General features: G+C 37.8%; 1 protein-coding gene across 5 annotated transcripts in view; it reads right to left on the minus strand.

The window, feature by feature from the left end:
• Window positions 1-13,507, minus strand: part of PTPRZ1 (protein tyrosine phosphatase receptor type Z1) — a 144,210-nt gene that overhangs the window by 42,571 nt on the left and 88,132 nt on the right. For all 5 annotated transcript variants that reach the window (XM_049813670.1, XM_049813669.1, XM_049813668.1 and 2 more), the window contains exons 9-10: window positions 7,498-7,682; window positions 6,627-6,753 (exon numbers count right to left, since the gene is read on the minus strand). In XM_049813670.1, coding sequence (XP_049669627.1) covers window positions 6,627-6,753; window positions 7,498-7,682 — 312 coding nt within the window. The remainder of the gene's footprint in view (window positions 1-6,626; window positions 6,754-7,497; window positions 7,683-13,507) is intronic.

Raw genomic sequence — 13,507 nt, forward strand, 5'->3', positions numbered from 1 at the left:
TTGTGTTTGGAGAAGTGGCCAACCACCCAGGTTGAGGACTAGCTCTAAGGGTAGCAATGCTCATCTAGACAGGACACATTCAGCCACAGCAGATTTGCCTGGCTCTAATTTGATACTGCAGCACATGCTGGATCTGCATTGAGAACCCACATCCTGGCCAGGGAGAAATAAGTTTATGAGAACATTTTCTACGAGAAAGTACAGTTTAATGCGGAAATACAGCAGAGAGAAAAAAAGTAAGTCTGGGAATCAACTATTTCTCTACACTTAATCTGAAAGGTCTGAAAATATTCTTGTAGAATGATCTGTTCTATAATTTTCACACAGCAAATTCCTCATTTGTGCACCCAGGCTTGGGCTAGGTACTAGTGCAACAGCCATGCCATCATATTCAGCACGCAGCAGGCTGCCTGCCTCCGTCAGGGCAAGACCGAAGGGACCCAGCCTTCCTGGAGTCCAGGGCTGAAGGCCTTTTTCAAACTCCAACTCCACTTGATTTAATGTAAGGACATGAACCCAGTTGTATTGCATCCCACAAAAAGTCCCTAATAAACAGGTACTGGGCGCTCTGTGAAGAACTACTCTAAAGGCTTTTGAGGCCTCACCGCTTTTCATAAATAAATAACAGTTGAAGCAGGATCAAGAAATTAACCTCCTACAGCCCAGGTGAAAATCCTTCTCTCTAAGTTTAGAGGTAGTCTCTCACCTTCTTCCTCTCTGTTTTTTTTGGCCAAATCCAATATTGTACTTCTGATGGTGATCAGCAAGAGAGGCTTCAAAGCAGGTTGCAAGAAACCTACAAATCTCTGGTAGGAACTGGCATAGGTCTCAGTGATGAAATCTAATACCCCTTCCAGAGCATTACGGTCCATTCCCTTTCCGAATCTTTCTAAGGCCTTCTCCTAAGCAATGTTCCAGTGCTCTGCCTGGACACCAGTGCTAGCACATATTCTGAGGGTTGATTTGCACTAAGGGAAAATGCCAGTCTCTTAGCCTAGGGAGCGATTCTAGCAATAACATCACACAGAGCTCCATGTCTGCATTTCCTCCACAACTCCCAAAGGAAGCTTCTTCAATACACTAGTATAAAGATCCCATCTTTATACTTCTCATCTCTGCAAAGTCAGATGGAGATCTATGACTTAATTTGTATTCTCCGTCCATATCTACCTTTAAAAACAAATTGAGACATGTATTATATGCAACATACACTAGAAAAAGTTTATCAAACTAACAAGTCCATACAGTCTTGTTTGTAGATTACAGCATGCAAACAAATTTTGACTAAACAATGCTGCGCAAAACCTTCATAAATTGTTCTTTTGTAACAAACATTTATAAATTACCAAGTACTGAATTAACCTTTCATTAACAAGATAGAGAAAAATTATCTTACCTCTGACTCCTGGAAGCCTAGGAGTCTCCGGGGCAGGGTGGGGAGGGAAGCGGAGGGGAGGAAGGGGTGAAGGAGATAATGATATTCCCTGGCTTCTCAATGACATAAATCAAATATTGTAGACATTAGTTTGAAAGTCTTCCCACAGTACCATGTATTATGTACTCAATACACTTCTCTGAAAAATGTTTTTAATACAGAGAAGTTCTGTCCACTATTTCTGTGGTCAGTATTCTTGAGTTCAGCTTTAATCAGACTCAATCAGAAAAATAAAATGTGCTGATTGTGCTAGAGTATACAGTAGGGTATGTGCTCTCAAATTCCACCAGCAGAAAAATACAGTTTCTTGCTGTTGTCTCCATGGAGAGGCATTAACATACATATATATATATATATAAAAAAATATATATTAACAACACTAAATCTTCAGGCATTTTACAAAGCCTATTTAAATTCAGTGGGTCACAGAAAATATATTTGTCAAAAGCATTAGAGACATACACTTATAGAAGTTCTGTTAATCCTGTTGCTGAGTTTTTGATTTGACGGGAGATTATAGAAATTTGCTAATATCCCCCAACCACGGAGAAGAACCGCGCCCTCCAAAAAACAACCCATTGATGTAGGTTGATGAACAAGCTTGTTTATTTTTTTTGGAACCACAAATTGATTATTCTATAGCTTACATTTTAAAATAAAATAATTAAATCATTAGTTAGAAAGTTTTGTAGAGGTCTTTTTCATAGTCAGTTTTAGTGACAGATGAAGAAATGATAGAATAAAAACAAAAAAAGTGACTATTTCCCTACATTTATGTTCAATGCAAATCTTTAAAAAAATCTCTTAAAACAATCTGATTTGTAATTGTAGAATAACGTGCACAAGATAAATTGTCTTCATTTCTGTATTGTCTTATGTAATAAATGGCATGGCAAAAACAAAAGTAAAGCCTGTTTCTTCTGCTTAAATTAGTTTTCAGATTTCTACATTTATCAGTACAAAATTAGAAAAAAGCATCCCCTAAATGAAACATTTAAGATATGCTTAGTGGTTTTTAGGACAAAAATCATGAAGACAAGTTACAAAGAAATTGCATAGTTAGACCCTCACAAAGCATTGCTGACAGCATGAGCTGCCATGCAGGAGACAGCATTTGAGAGCCGTATCCCAGCACGGGTTTTTTGAGAAACACCAATCAAAGTCTACACAAAGGAAGATGAGAGGAGAGATATATTCTTATTTTTTCATTTCCTGTGTCAGCAAAAGCATGTAAGTAACACCAGTATTAACTGCATAACAAACTACTGCAGAACTTTCAGAGCTATACAGATGTTATCTAGAGAGTCAAAGCACACATTTAGGTAGTTATTCAAAACCCAATTCTAATAGAAAATGAAAAATTGGTAAATAAATGTTGGACTTTCATCAAAGCTGTTGAAAACACTACGTACATGATTCCCTTCATTTTCAGAAAGGTTGTGTAGCTACATCACATAGGGCATCCAGTGACTTTCACTAAATAGAAACTAACTGGAAACAATTTTAATGTGCACACACACTATATCATAAGATGAAAAGCTGTAACTCTGAACAGCTTAGGAAAAACCCAAAGAGCAAAGGTCTCAACTATGATCATCTGCCCAAAGTCATATCAGAGCTCCAGAGGCTTCCACAAACTGAGGCAGAGAGCACGGCCTGAAAGAGGTCCCTCCTCTTACAAAGCACTGCCGAGAACGAGAGGATTTAAACCTGGTCTGTGGAACGCCCGGAGCCTCCAGGGCCTTCACGAACCACATACGGGAGGCACCCACCCAGGGTGGGGAGAAGGCATGAGAAACACTCTTGCAAGCATCTCACAAAGAAAAGGCTAAAACAATGCTTGTGAGTTTTTTGAACACCAGATTTGTGTTACACAATGTGCTGAAACTTCCCTCATTAAAAGTGGCCACTCCAAGGGCAGAATTCTTCCTGGAAAAGGGCCCATCTAATGCTTCTGCATGAATCATGCCTCACTTTAGCTCTTAACATGAAGATTAATTGAACTGGAGGTGACTGCAGTGAATTTCATCTTAATTAAACTGGCTTACTCAGAGTAATTCTTGAAAATGAAAGTTTTAGCTTATGCTTTATGTGAGTCAATTTTATTTCATGTCTTCATGGTGAAGATAACTTTTCTTTCATAAATTCACAAGCAGGAGCTCCAAGAAATCCCCTTTTGCCTCAAGATCTATAAAGCAGATCACAAAACCAATTTGAAGTTATAGTTGTAACCAGCAAGTTGCTCTGAACAAATCTTTCTCATTAGATATCTACATTCTCATATCTCTGTTGTTTAATATTTGCAATATTAAAATATTAAATATGAAAATATTTGCAATATTTGCAACAGTTAATTCAGATGTAAATAATTAGTAAAAGTAAGTATGCAAATAAACATTAATATTAGAAATGAATGGAAGTTTTTCTCATATTTTAAAATTATGTCCAGGGTTGAGACATCATCTCTAAAACTTATTTATAGAGCAATGTACACCCATAGGAATCATCCTAATTACATGGGGGGATTTTTCCCTGAATTTTCCTCATCTAACACTTTCAGATGTACCACTGTGGAAGTGTCAAAATAAAAGAACACAAAGTATATTTAATAACTTTGTGTCCATTTCAGATAGGAAGCATCCCAAAGAAACAGTTTTTCTGAAATACGTAATTAATTTTGGTATTTAATTTTTATTTATAAAGTTCTCCCTCTTTTATTTATTTATTTTTTTAAATTTAAAATATCCTTGAAACACTTCATTTGACCTGAAATGAATCCTCCTCACTTTTGAAGCTTCTGGAAAACTAAAGGAAAAACCTTAGGTAGATCTGAAGCTATTACAAATTTTCAGAACTGCCTGAAATTTGAAGAGAACCCCAGGTGTTTATACAGTTCTGATATGCAGATAATTTAACTCTCCTCTTTACAATGCTTTATTTAAAAACAAGAAAACTCAGGATAAGAATATAGATATATACATTAACTTGCTTTAATGCAATGATAAGGAGACATATTTAAATGTTCAAATGACACAAAACACAAAAATACCATTTTCAGAGTTATGCTAACCCATTCATATTTTGTACAGATACATCTTTACATTGTTATGCCTCCTAGGTATCCTTGCATTGTATTTTCTCATTTCTTGAACAAAAAGAAATTAGTGGTGTGTCTGTGTAAAAAGCCACGAGAATATCGGACCTTCGCTCAGAACTGCTAAATGTAACATTTATTGCACCAAATTATCTTGTCTGAGAATACAAATCTCAGAGAAATTTCTGCTGCTATACTGGAAAGTGAAATGAGTTTTCCAGTACATATTTCCAAAGCAAGGCCCTCAGTCTTCCTCCTACTGAAATGAATGCAAAGCCCCTGCTTTGTATGACTTCAGCAGAAATGCAACAGGGAGGCCATGATCAGTGGCTGTATCTACACTGCTGGCCTGCTGCAGGCTGCTGAATATCATCCTCTTGTGGAGTTTGTTCCCCAGCAGTATTTGCTCGCACTGTGCAGTGCTGCCTGCAGTGCTGGCTCCCCGGTTACCCAGCCCCAGCGCTCCTGTCTCCCTCTCTGCCTCTGCATCCACCTTTCCTTCCAAAGGGAGTCATGACACACGGGGTGGTATGCGACTCACCCTTAGAGCAGGGATACAACAGTAGTAGTAGGGGAGTTTATCCTGTGGACAGTACCTATGCTGGATTTTGTTTTGCAGTGTCTGTTTTCAGAGGTTTTGAAGCTGTGATGGCAGCACTGCACTGACTTGATTTGTTTAACTATTGTTTAATAATGACAACACTATGCTGCTTATTTGTCATTCTATGTAGAAATGGATGTGGGGGCATATAGATGAACTCTCATCTGAGAAAATTCTTCAAACACAAAACCAGCAAATTCTGGAAAGGAAGTAGAGGAATATAATATCTAAGAGGTAGTAGATAAAGGATAAACAGGAAAGTGAAATGTCAGGCAGAATGTCAGAACCTTGTTGTTGACTTCTTAGAAAACTGAAGAGAAATATGAAAATTCTGGTAGATATTAGCATAAGACTCCAAAAATGCATTCTTCTTAATACATTGTGTTTGAAAGACTAGTCAAATGTTTATTGAAAATTTATATGTACTATACCTGAACCTACATCCCTCTCCTTCGGACAAAACCATACTATTATAAGCCTATTACTATTGTTAGTTCAGAATTCATATGGTAGAGAATTTATACGGTACAATCATATTCTTTCTTGCTGTAAAGGAATGTGGTTCCCTTGAAATGAAAAACTGATCTGTTTTCCCAAGTACATCACAACATTGCTAAAGGACTTTGCTGTAGCTAAACAGACTTAGTGAACTGTAAAACTGAACTTACAAGAATCCATAACCAAACAACAAGAATCCAGGCCCTTAGATAAAAAATGGTTTCTTGCATGATCAGAAAGTCTTTGTTTTTTTCCTATGATTAATTACAGGGTCCTTAATTGAAAACACAGCTCTCATTCACTTTGATAAGAACTGGGTCTGATGCTAAAACTTCCACAGAATTTGAGGAATTATTAAGGAAAAGATCAAGCTTCATGCTATAATTTCAAATTATTTCATATTTACCAGCAGGCGGAAGAAGTAAATCTGGCTGTGAAATCAGTAAGATTTGTTTGTTAGGCCTTTTGATTTTTTGCGAGGCAGCATTAAGAAGCAAGGGAATTCCATCACCGCAAGTCCTTTGAAATCAAACTCCAAGTAATCATAAGAAATCAAATTTCAAAATCAATTGATGCAGACTTATAAGTCATATATTGGGTTTGTACTACTTTTTTCCTTAATACTTTGGCTGTGTGGATTAATTTTGGGAAGATGCTTGAACTGTAGAGAAATAATACCAAACATGGTTTTATTTCCCTACATTATATTGCTAAAAGATACACTTGTGAGATTTGAAATCAGGTAGGTGTTTTTCAGAATACTCTTAGAGTTAAAAAAATTAACATGCAGTTTTTCATAGGTAATGTTTTCAAGGAATGGAGCATTACATCATGTAAAATATCAGTAGCAAAGAACATGCTGAAGGTTAACTGCAGCGATTTTGAAATTTCATTTTAGCATATTTTGATAGTCACACATTTTAACTGGTTTGCAGACAAACTACTTCAAATACAGATTTTCAGCCTAAAGTGATTACTAAGCTCAAAAGATGACTTACCTGGGTCCTCTAAAGGCATATCAACAATTACTTGGTCACTGTATTTTCCATATAGACCATTAGAGCAAACAGCAACTATTTGAAGAACATAACTTGTATTGGGCAGCAGATTATTTAGAATAGCCCCCTAAAAGAAAAAACATGTTTAATCATTTACTTGCAAATAAGTATCAAATATTTGGAACTGTTATTTTTTTCATAACACATTTTTCGTATGAACCATAAAGCTCCTTTCTTCTAGGACTCTCATGTATGCTGTTCATATTTTATTGCCACAAATGTTTTTCAGTCAACTTAAAAATCTTACGAATCTTTACATGGAAGATACCAAACTATATAATTATTTAATGCTGAACACTAGTTTAGATAACATTATCTCTGATAAGTTATGAGTCTTTAAAGAGGGTTAGAGGAACAGATCACTTCAGTAAAATACCATGAAGCTGTAATCAGTAACTTAATATATAGCAGTATGATTGTACTGAATCTTATTAGTTGCTTGCATAGGTCATTCTTTGCACATCAGTGAGCAATGAAATACAGATCACTATTAATTGATTAAGGGTTTTATGGCTAAGGAGTTCTGAGACTGACATGGTCATAAACTTTTGGGAATGGTATTGGTAAATCAGAACAGCAATCTGCGAAAGCTTTCTCTCTTCTGGGCAAGAGAGGCTTTTTTAAAAATATTTTTTTAATTGTCTTTGTGGCTTCACAGCCAAAAAATGAAGTACAGCTTCTGTGAGCTGCAGCCAAAGAAGCGATTGTTTTATTGAATCAGCTCCCAGCTACTGTTTAATTCCTTAAGATAATTAATAGTGAGTGTTTTACCATCACCCCTTTGTATGAAACTTGAAGAGTTTACAGTTACCAAGTCCTGATACCCATCTGTCAGAAACTCATGCTTAGTCTGGTCTTCTCCATCCAGCTGTTGATAAAAGACAGCAAATCTCTCAATTGTGGTGTCATATACAACCCGAGGTCTTTCCCATGTAACAAGAAGACTAGTATAATTCTTTGGATCAGATTGAACATTTTCAGGTTCTGAGCTGCAAACTGGAAGAAAGAAAAGAGGAAAGAACATGATATTTATTAAATGGTACAAATGACTCTACTAATCTTGAGCCACCTCCTGAGAAAATTAATGCAAGTCTTTTCACGTGCCTCATTTTTCACGTTCCACTACAATATCTGAGATGCCATGAACTATAAACAGAACCAGCATTTTAACACTAGATTTTCAAAAGCAAGTTAATTTGAGGACTGAGTCCCCTTCTCCCCCCCCCTTTTATACCATATTTTGTGACATATTAATATTCAGTTCCCAAGAAATAAAATATAAAACACAAAACATAAAGATTCATATATATGTCCTGGGTATGAAAAATCTCTATTTCTCTGTCTTTACGGGTCTACCGGAGTAGCATTAGAAGAGCCACACATTCTCTCACCAGCTGTAATAGACTGTAATCTGTAGCAGATTGTTTTTAAAGTTAAGCCTATCACACTTGAATTTCCTCTCAATGATGTTTGCATCTTTTTACAGTACTTAAAAAAGAGACAAAAGGCAAATAGGGAGAGGCTAAGAAATGGTTAGGTTAGCAGGTAATGATTTCATGTTATATTTTAAGGCACCATCTAGACATCTGCTGAAGAAGTCTGATCAAACTGTTGCAGTCCTGGGCCTGGCTCATGCACACCTTCTTTGTGAGCCTGGAACCTGCACTCCAGAAGAAGCCTGGTCAAGCAGCTACTCTTCCACGTCTTCCAGCCCTTCCCCGCCAATACTCTTTTCATCTTATTCAAGTAAGCTGAACGTTTTGATACTTTTCTAGACATACAGATGTACTGATTACCAGTGTGCTAGAAATTTACTGAGACAATGACATATGCTTTTTAAATTGCCCAAATACCTGTAGCAGAAAATGTAAGTTATTTAGCTGAAGCTCATTGTAAAATGACCAGTAAGTTGTGATACATGAAAAATAAAGCAACATCATATACAGCTGCATCATTCATGGCTGGTGTGGGTTTGGGCTGAGACCCCATTCTCCTTCCTTGCTCTCATCATCCCCACCACTGGTGGGGGAACTGTGTCTTCAGACACAGCACTGAAGAATGGAGATGACTGTCAAAAGTGTTCACTTACTTTTGGTTCCCAGCTTGAGACCACAGCAACTAGATTTGTTCTGATGTCTCAGAATGAGGGCCAGGGGTCCCTGACAGTTCCTGTTATAAATCCCTCTTCTTATCTCTTTGAAACTGTATGGGTTTTGAACTTTGGCTGACATGCTCAGAGTGGCTATCTACCCCTGCTCTAGCTTTTGGGAAGTTCATTTCTCCTGTACTGAATTTCCTTTCATATGTGTTTTCATATGTACTGAAAAGGCATATTATTCAGTCTATTACTTCATTTATTACCTCATTTCTACTGCTTTATTTAATCTATTAGACTTGTCAAAATCACTGATCAGAGTACATGAAGTTTACTTTAAATCTTTCATCAATTTAATTAAATCTTACATTGTAAAATGATTAGATGGATATATTTTTATTACAAAACTTTTAGCTTGACTTTTGCACAAGTAATTACATAATCATTCCCTATTTGGAATAAATGAGGAAACATATTTTTCAAATCTCATAATCTGCTAAGAACAAACTTTTGAGTATCTAGCAAAAGGAAGCAAAACAAACCGTCTAGCCAATTAAGAAAACAAGTGTAGGTTCTTTGGAGTTCTCTTAAAGGAAGCAAACACCATGATACTACAATGCTTTTGGCAGACAATACTGCATTTTGAAGGAAAGGAAAAAAATTCTTTCCATTAACTTTGCAATTTGCCACTTGAACACAGGAGGGCACTCAAATCCCTCAAAAGAATATTTTGAAAAACAGTTTCTTCGTTCTGTATGCAGGTGGGCAGCTCTGGTCTGAGCTAGTTAAGGGAAAATAAGCAGTGATTTATTTTTTTTTCAATTTTTTTTGTGTGTGAGTGAGCCAATGGTAGAGGCAGTATTAGTCTGTGTAATTTAGCTGAATTCTATAGCTTGCCAGGCTTTAATCTACTGTGCTATATATCTGACATGCCATTTTATTCATTACACTGAATTATTTTAATGGTCGTAAAGGAAGTGCAAATTGTAAAAAAAAAGACAAATCTCAGGTTGTGTACATTCCATTCCATTATTAAAACTTGTCATTCCACCCTATTTCCACCAGATGGCAAAATGAAATAATTAGACCAGCAAAGATGATTCCCTTCTTAATTCTGAGCATTAAGGCAGATGACTTAAATTCTGATTTCATTTTTATTTTATGACTCAATACACTCTTCAGCTATTTCTTTTTGAAGGTGTTTAAAATAATTCTCCAAACGCTTTTTCATAGTATAAGTACCAAGCTTCTCCCTGTTCCAAACTCCTCTCTGCTGTCCTTTTTCCTCCCTTCCTTTTTTTGTCTGTTAGTGAATTTCGTTCCGAAATCTCTGACTGTATTCAAACTAAGCAGCATTATAGAACTTTTAAAGGTACAAGACTGGTGTCTCCAATACTATTTCTATCAGTTTCACTCTGTTTTCTTTTCCAGGTTCTTCCAACTATTTTTTTTCCAAGAAAAAAGTTATCTTCCCTTTTGTTCTCCTCCTTTTGATGCTTGGTCCTGTTCATGTCAGCAGTGACCAACAATATTCCTACATGACAGTCATCTGCATATTATTTCACTTCGATTCCTTCCCAAGCTGTTGTCTCTTGCCCTTCTGATGCCTCTTCATCAGTCATCCTGCCTGTGCTGTTTCCCTTCCTGCCAGTCTTAGTAACACAGAGGTACTTTGCTCCTGCCTTTTCCCATTTTCCCTCTCCAGTGACTGGGAAAAGTGAGGAGATTACATATTAACTTACCTAACTCAAGACTTCTGCTCTGATACAGACTTTGAAAATCTGGGCAAAGAGACTCCAAGAAAGGAAGTTCTCGAGTCTGTTACTAGTCTGAAGTCACAGATATTCAACTGGATTACAAGTCTCAAGCAGTAAAATACTTAACTATTCACAGGACGTTAAGGGACCTATTCAAGCCCATGCTGGGCTTGAATTCAGGTCTCTGCTTTCCCCAGGTGACTACTCAGATGCTGGTTTTGCATATCAGATCATGATAATGCACCTATCTTTGCTTATTCTTCTGTGGAATAAAATGCTACCCATGTAACTTAGAAGTTTTTAATCTAAACTGAATTGTATCATTGGGGAGCACCAAGATACACTAGTCAAATCATTGTCAAAAACTACTTGGGCTGTTTTTTTGACAAAAAGACCTTTATAAGATGACCAAATTTGGCTTATTCATGTATTTTATATATATATATATATAATTTATGCCTGGATTTAAGCTTATCTGAGCTTGACACAGTTGGAATAAAACTAGGTGTAGTTCTGAGGCAGCACTGGATAACTCAGGGGATTTTTTCCACATTTGTTACTTTTGTCTACTTTTAGTTGAATCTGGGGTTGAGATTTTTATCTTTTAAATCCAGATTTTCAATTGTGGAAGCTGTGAAATCACTTCATTTTGCTTAAGACATTCAAGGGCTTTTCAGCTCCCTGTCACATTGTGTGACAAAAAGTAGTTCTTCAATATTCCCAATCTACCCTATCTCCATGATGGAGGTGGAGCAGCAGAGCAGATACATATGCTGGTTGACCTTGGGTGGCCCCAAGGTGCCCACCCAGCCACTCTCTCACTCCTCCTCCTCAGCAGGGCAGGGGGAGAAAATAAGATGATGGTTCAAGATAAAGACAGGGAGATTGCTCATCAGTCACCAATCACGGGCAAACCGGACTTGACTTGGGGAAATTAATTCAATTTATCACCAATTAAAACAGAGTAGGATAGTGAGAAACAAAAACAAACCTACAAACGCCTTCTCCCCAACCTTCCCTTCCTCCCAGGCTCAACTTCACTCTTCCACCTTCCTACCCCAAGCGGCACAGGGGGATGGGGAATGGAGGTTGTGGTCAATTCGTAACGCTTTGCCTCTGCTGCTCCTTCCTCCTCATGCTGTTCCCTTGCACCAGCGCGTGGTCCCACACACGGGATACAGTCCTTCACGAATTTCTCCAGTGTGGGTCCTTTCCATGGGGTACAGTCCCCCAGGAAAAGACTGCTACAGTATGGGTCCCCCACAGGGTCACAGATCCTGCCAGAAAACCTGCTCCTGCATGGGCTCCTCTCCACAGGCCATAGCTCCTGACAGGAGCCTGCTCCTACATGGGCTCTCCATGGGCTGCAGGGGGACAACCCGCTCCACCACGGTCTCTCCACGGGCTTCGGGGGAATCTCTGCTCCGGCGCCTGGAGCACCTCCTCCTCACCTCCTCCTCCTCTCACCGTGGTGTCGCAGGGCTGTTTCTCACACTTTTTTCCTTGCTGTTGTGCGGCGTTTTGCCCTTTCTTAACTAAATTTTCCCTGAGGCGCCCCATCTGTGGCCGGGGAGCTGAGCGGTGTCCCAGGGTGGGCGGGCTGGAGCCGGCTGGAACCGGCTGTGTCCGGCATGGGGCAGCCCCAGCCTCTCCTCACACAGGCCGCCCGCCCCGCAGCCCCCGTCACCAGCGCCTGGGCAGCCGGCACATTAGGTCAGTATAAAGTACCCTGCGCAAGAGGAAATGTCTTGAGAGAATCTGAGAATGGTTATAGCTAATTTATGTCATCTGTGGTATGTGAAATGATAAAGGCATCAGTCCTTACCCCTAGTTTTGCAAGAGAATTTAAAACTAAAATAACTGCTGAACTTTACACAGTTGTATTTTTCATGGGAAAACAGGTTGGCAAATATTTTTTACCAATGTATATTGTCAGTCTGGAATTTTAAGAACCCACTGTTTTTTTATATCTTTACTAAATCTAGGAAGATGAACAAGAATTTTGTTTCTGCACTTACTCGCAGGGCATTCCTAGAAGAGTGGAGTGAATGGACAGTTATGTAACGGGCCCAGCAGCTACCACGATGGTTCTCAGGTTTATAGGAATAAACAATGATTTCTATTATAAATGGATTTTCATGCCAGCGGAGGTTGGTGGAGATAAAGCATTACAATTTTAAAAAGCTTTTTGAGTTGAATCCTCAAGTACGGCTGTAAGGATTAGCTATTTTAATCTTCTTAAATATATACATACATATATGCATACATGCATATCACCAGGCAGGCTTGGGAAACAAAGTATCTCCCATGTCCTCAGTGGGGCAGTGCTTGCACACCAAGAATGTTGAGGTTGTCACTGTGTGAAAATTTCTGACAATATACTGCTGAAATCAGTTTATAATTGAATAGAAAGATTCTTTTAGCCTTTCTAAGGAAACTTAGCTCTACTTAAGAAATGCCATGTATTAATAACAGCAATAAATCAAGCACTTAATCCTACTGCCTAATAAAAGTCTACACTGAATCCAAGAGGAGAAAACTGGGATTCTATGTTTTACAAGACAAAATAATTTTTTCAGTTATCTACTTGAGTAAGACCCACTCTTGTCATTTCTCTTGCGTCTAATAACCAAAGATTATTTTTCCTCTGTTGACTACAAGAACTTTGCAATATTAAACAAGAAATACGTAAGCCTATTTACTCTTGGGGACTGAGGTCTTTACATCTCAACATGTAAGTTTAATAATTCCTAGGGCTTTTTATTTACCTTTTCTTAAAATGGAGGTGAAAATATAAATGCTCCTCTAATGTTCTACATTAATCAAATCCTATAATTGCATTTGTGTGTGTATATATACGTGTGTGTATATAAATACGTATATGTATGTGTACGTGATGTTGTTGCATTTACATAGTGCACATAAACATTAAAAAAAATGTGAAATATATATACAGGAAGACTTGAAAT

This window comes from Accipiter gentilis, chromosome 11 (assembly GCF_929443795.1).
Source record: "Accipiter gentilis chromosome 11, bAccGen1.1, whole genome shotgun sequence".
NCBI classification, from domain to species: Eukaryota; Metazoa; Chordata; class Aves; order Accipitriformes; family Accipitridae; genus Astur; species Astur gentilis.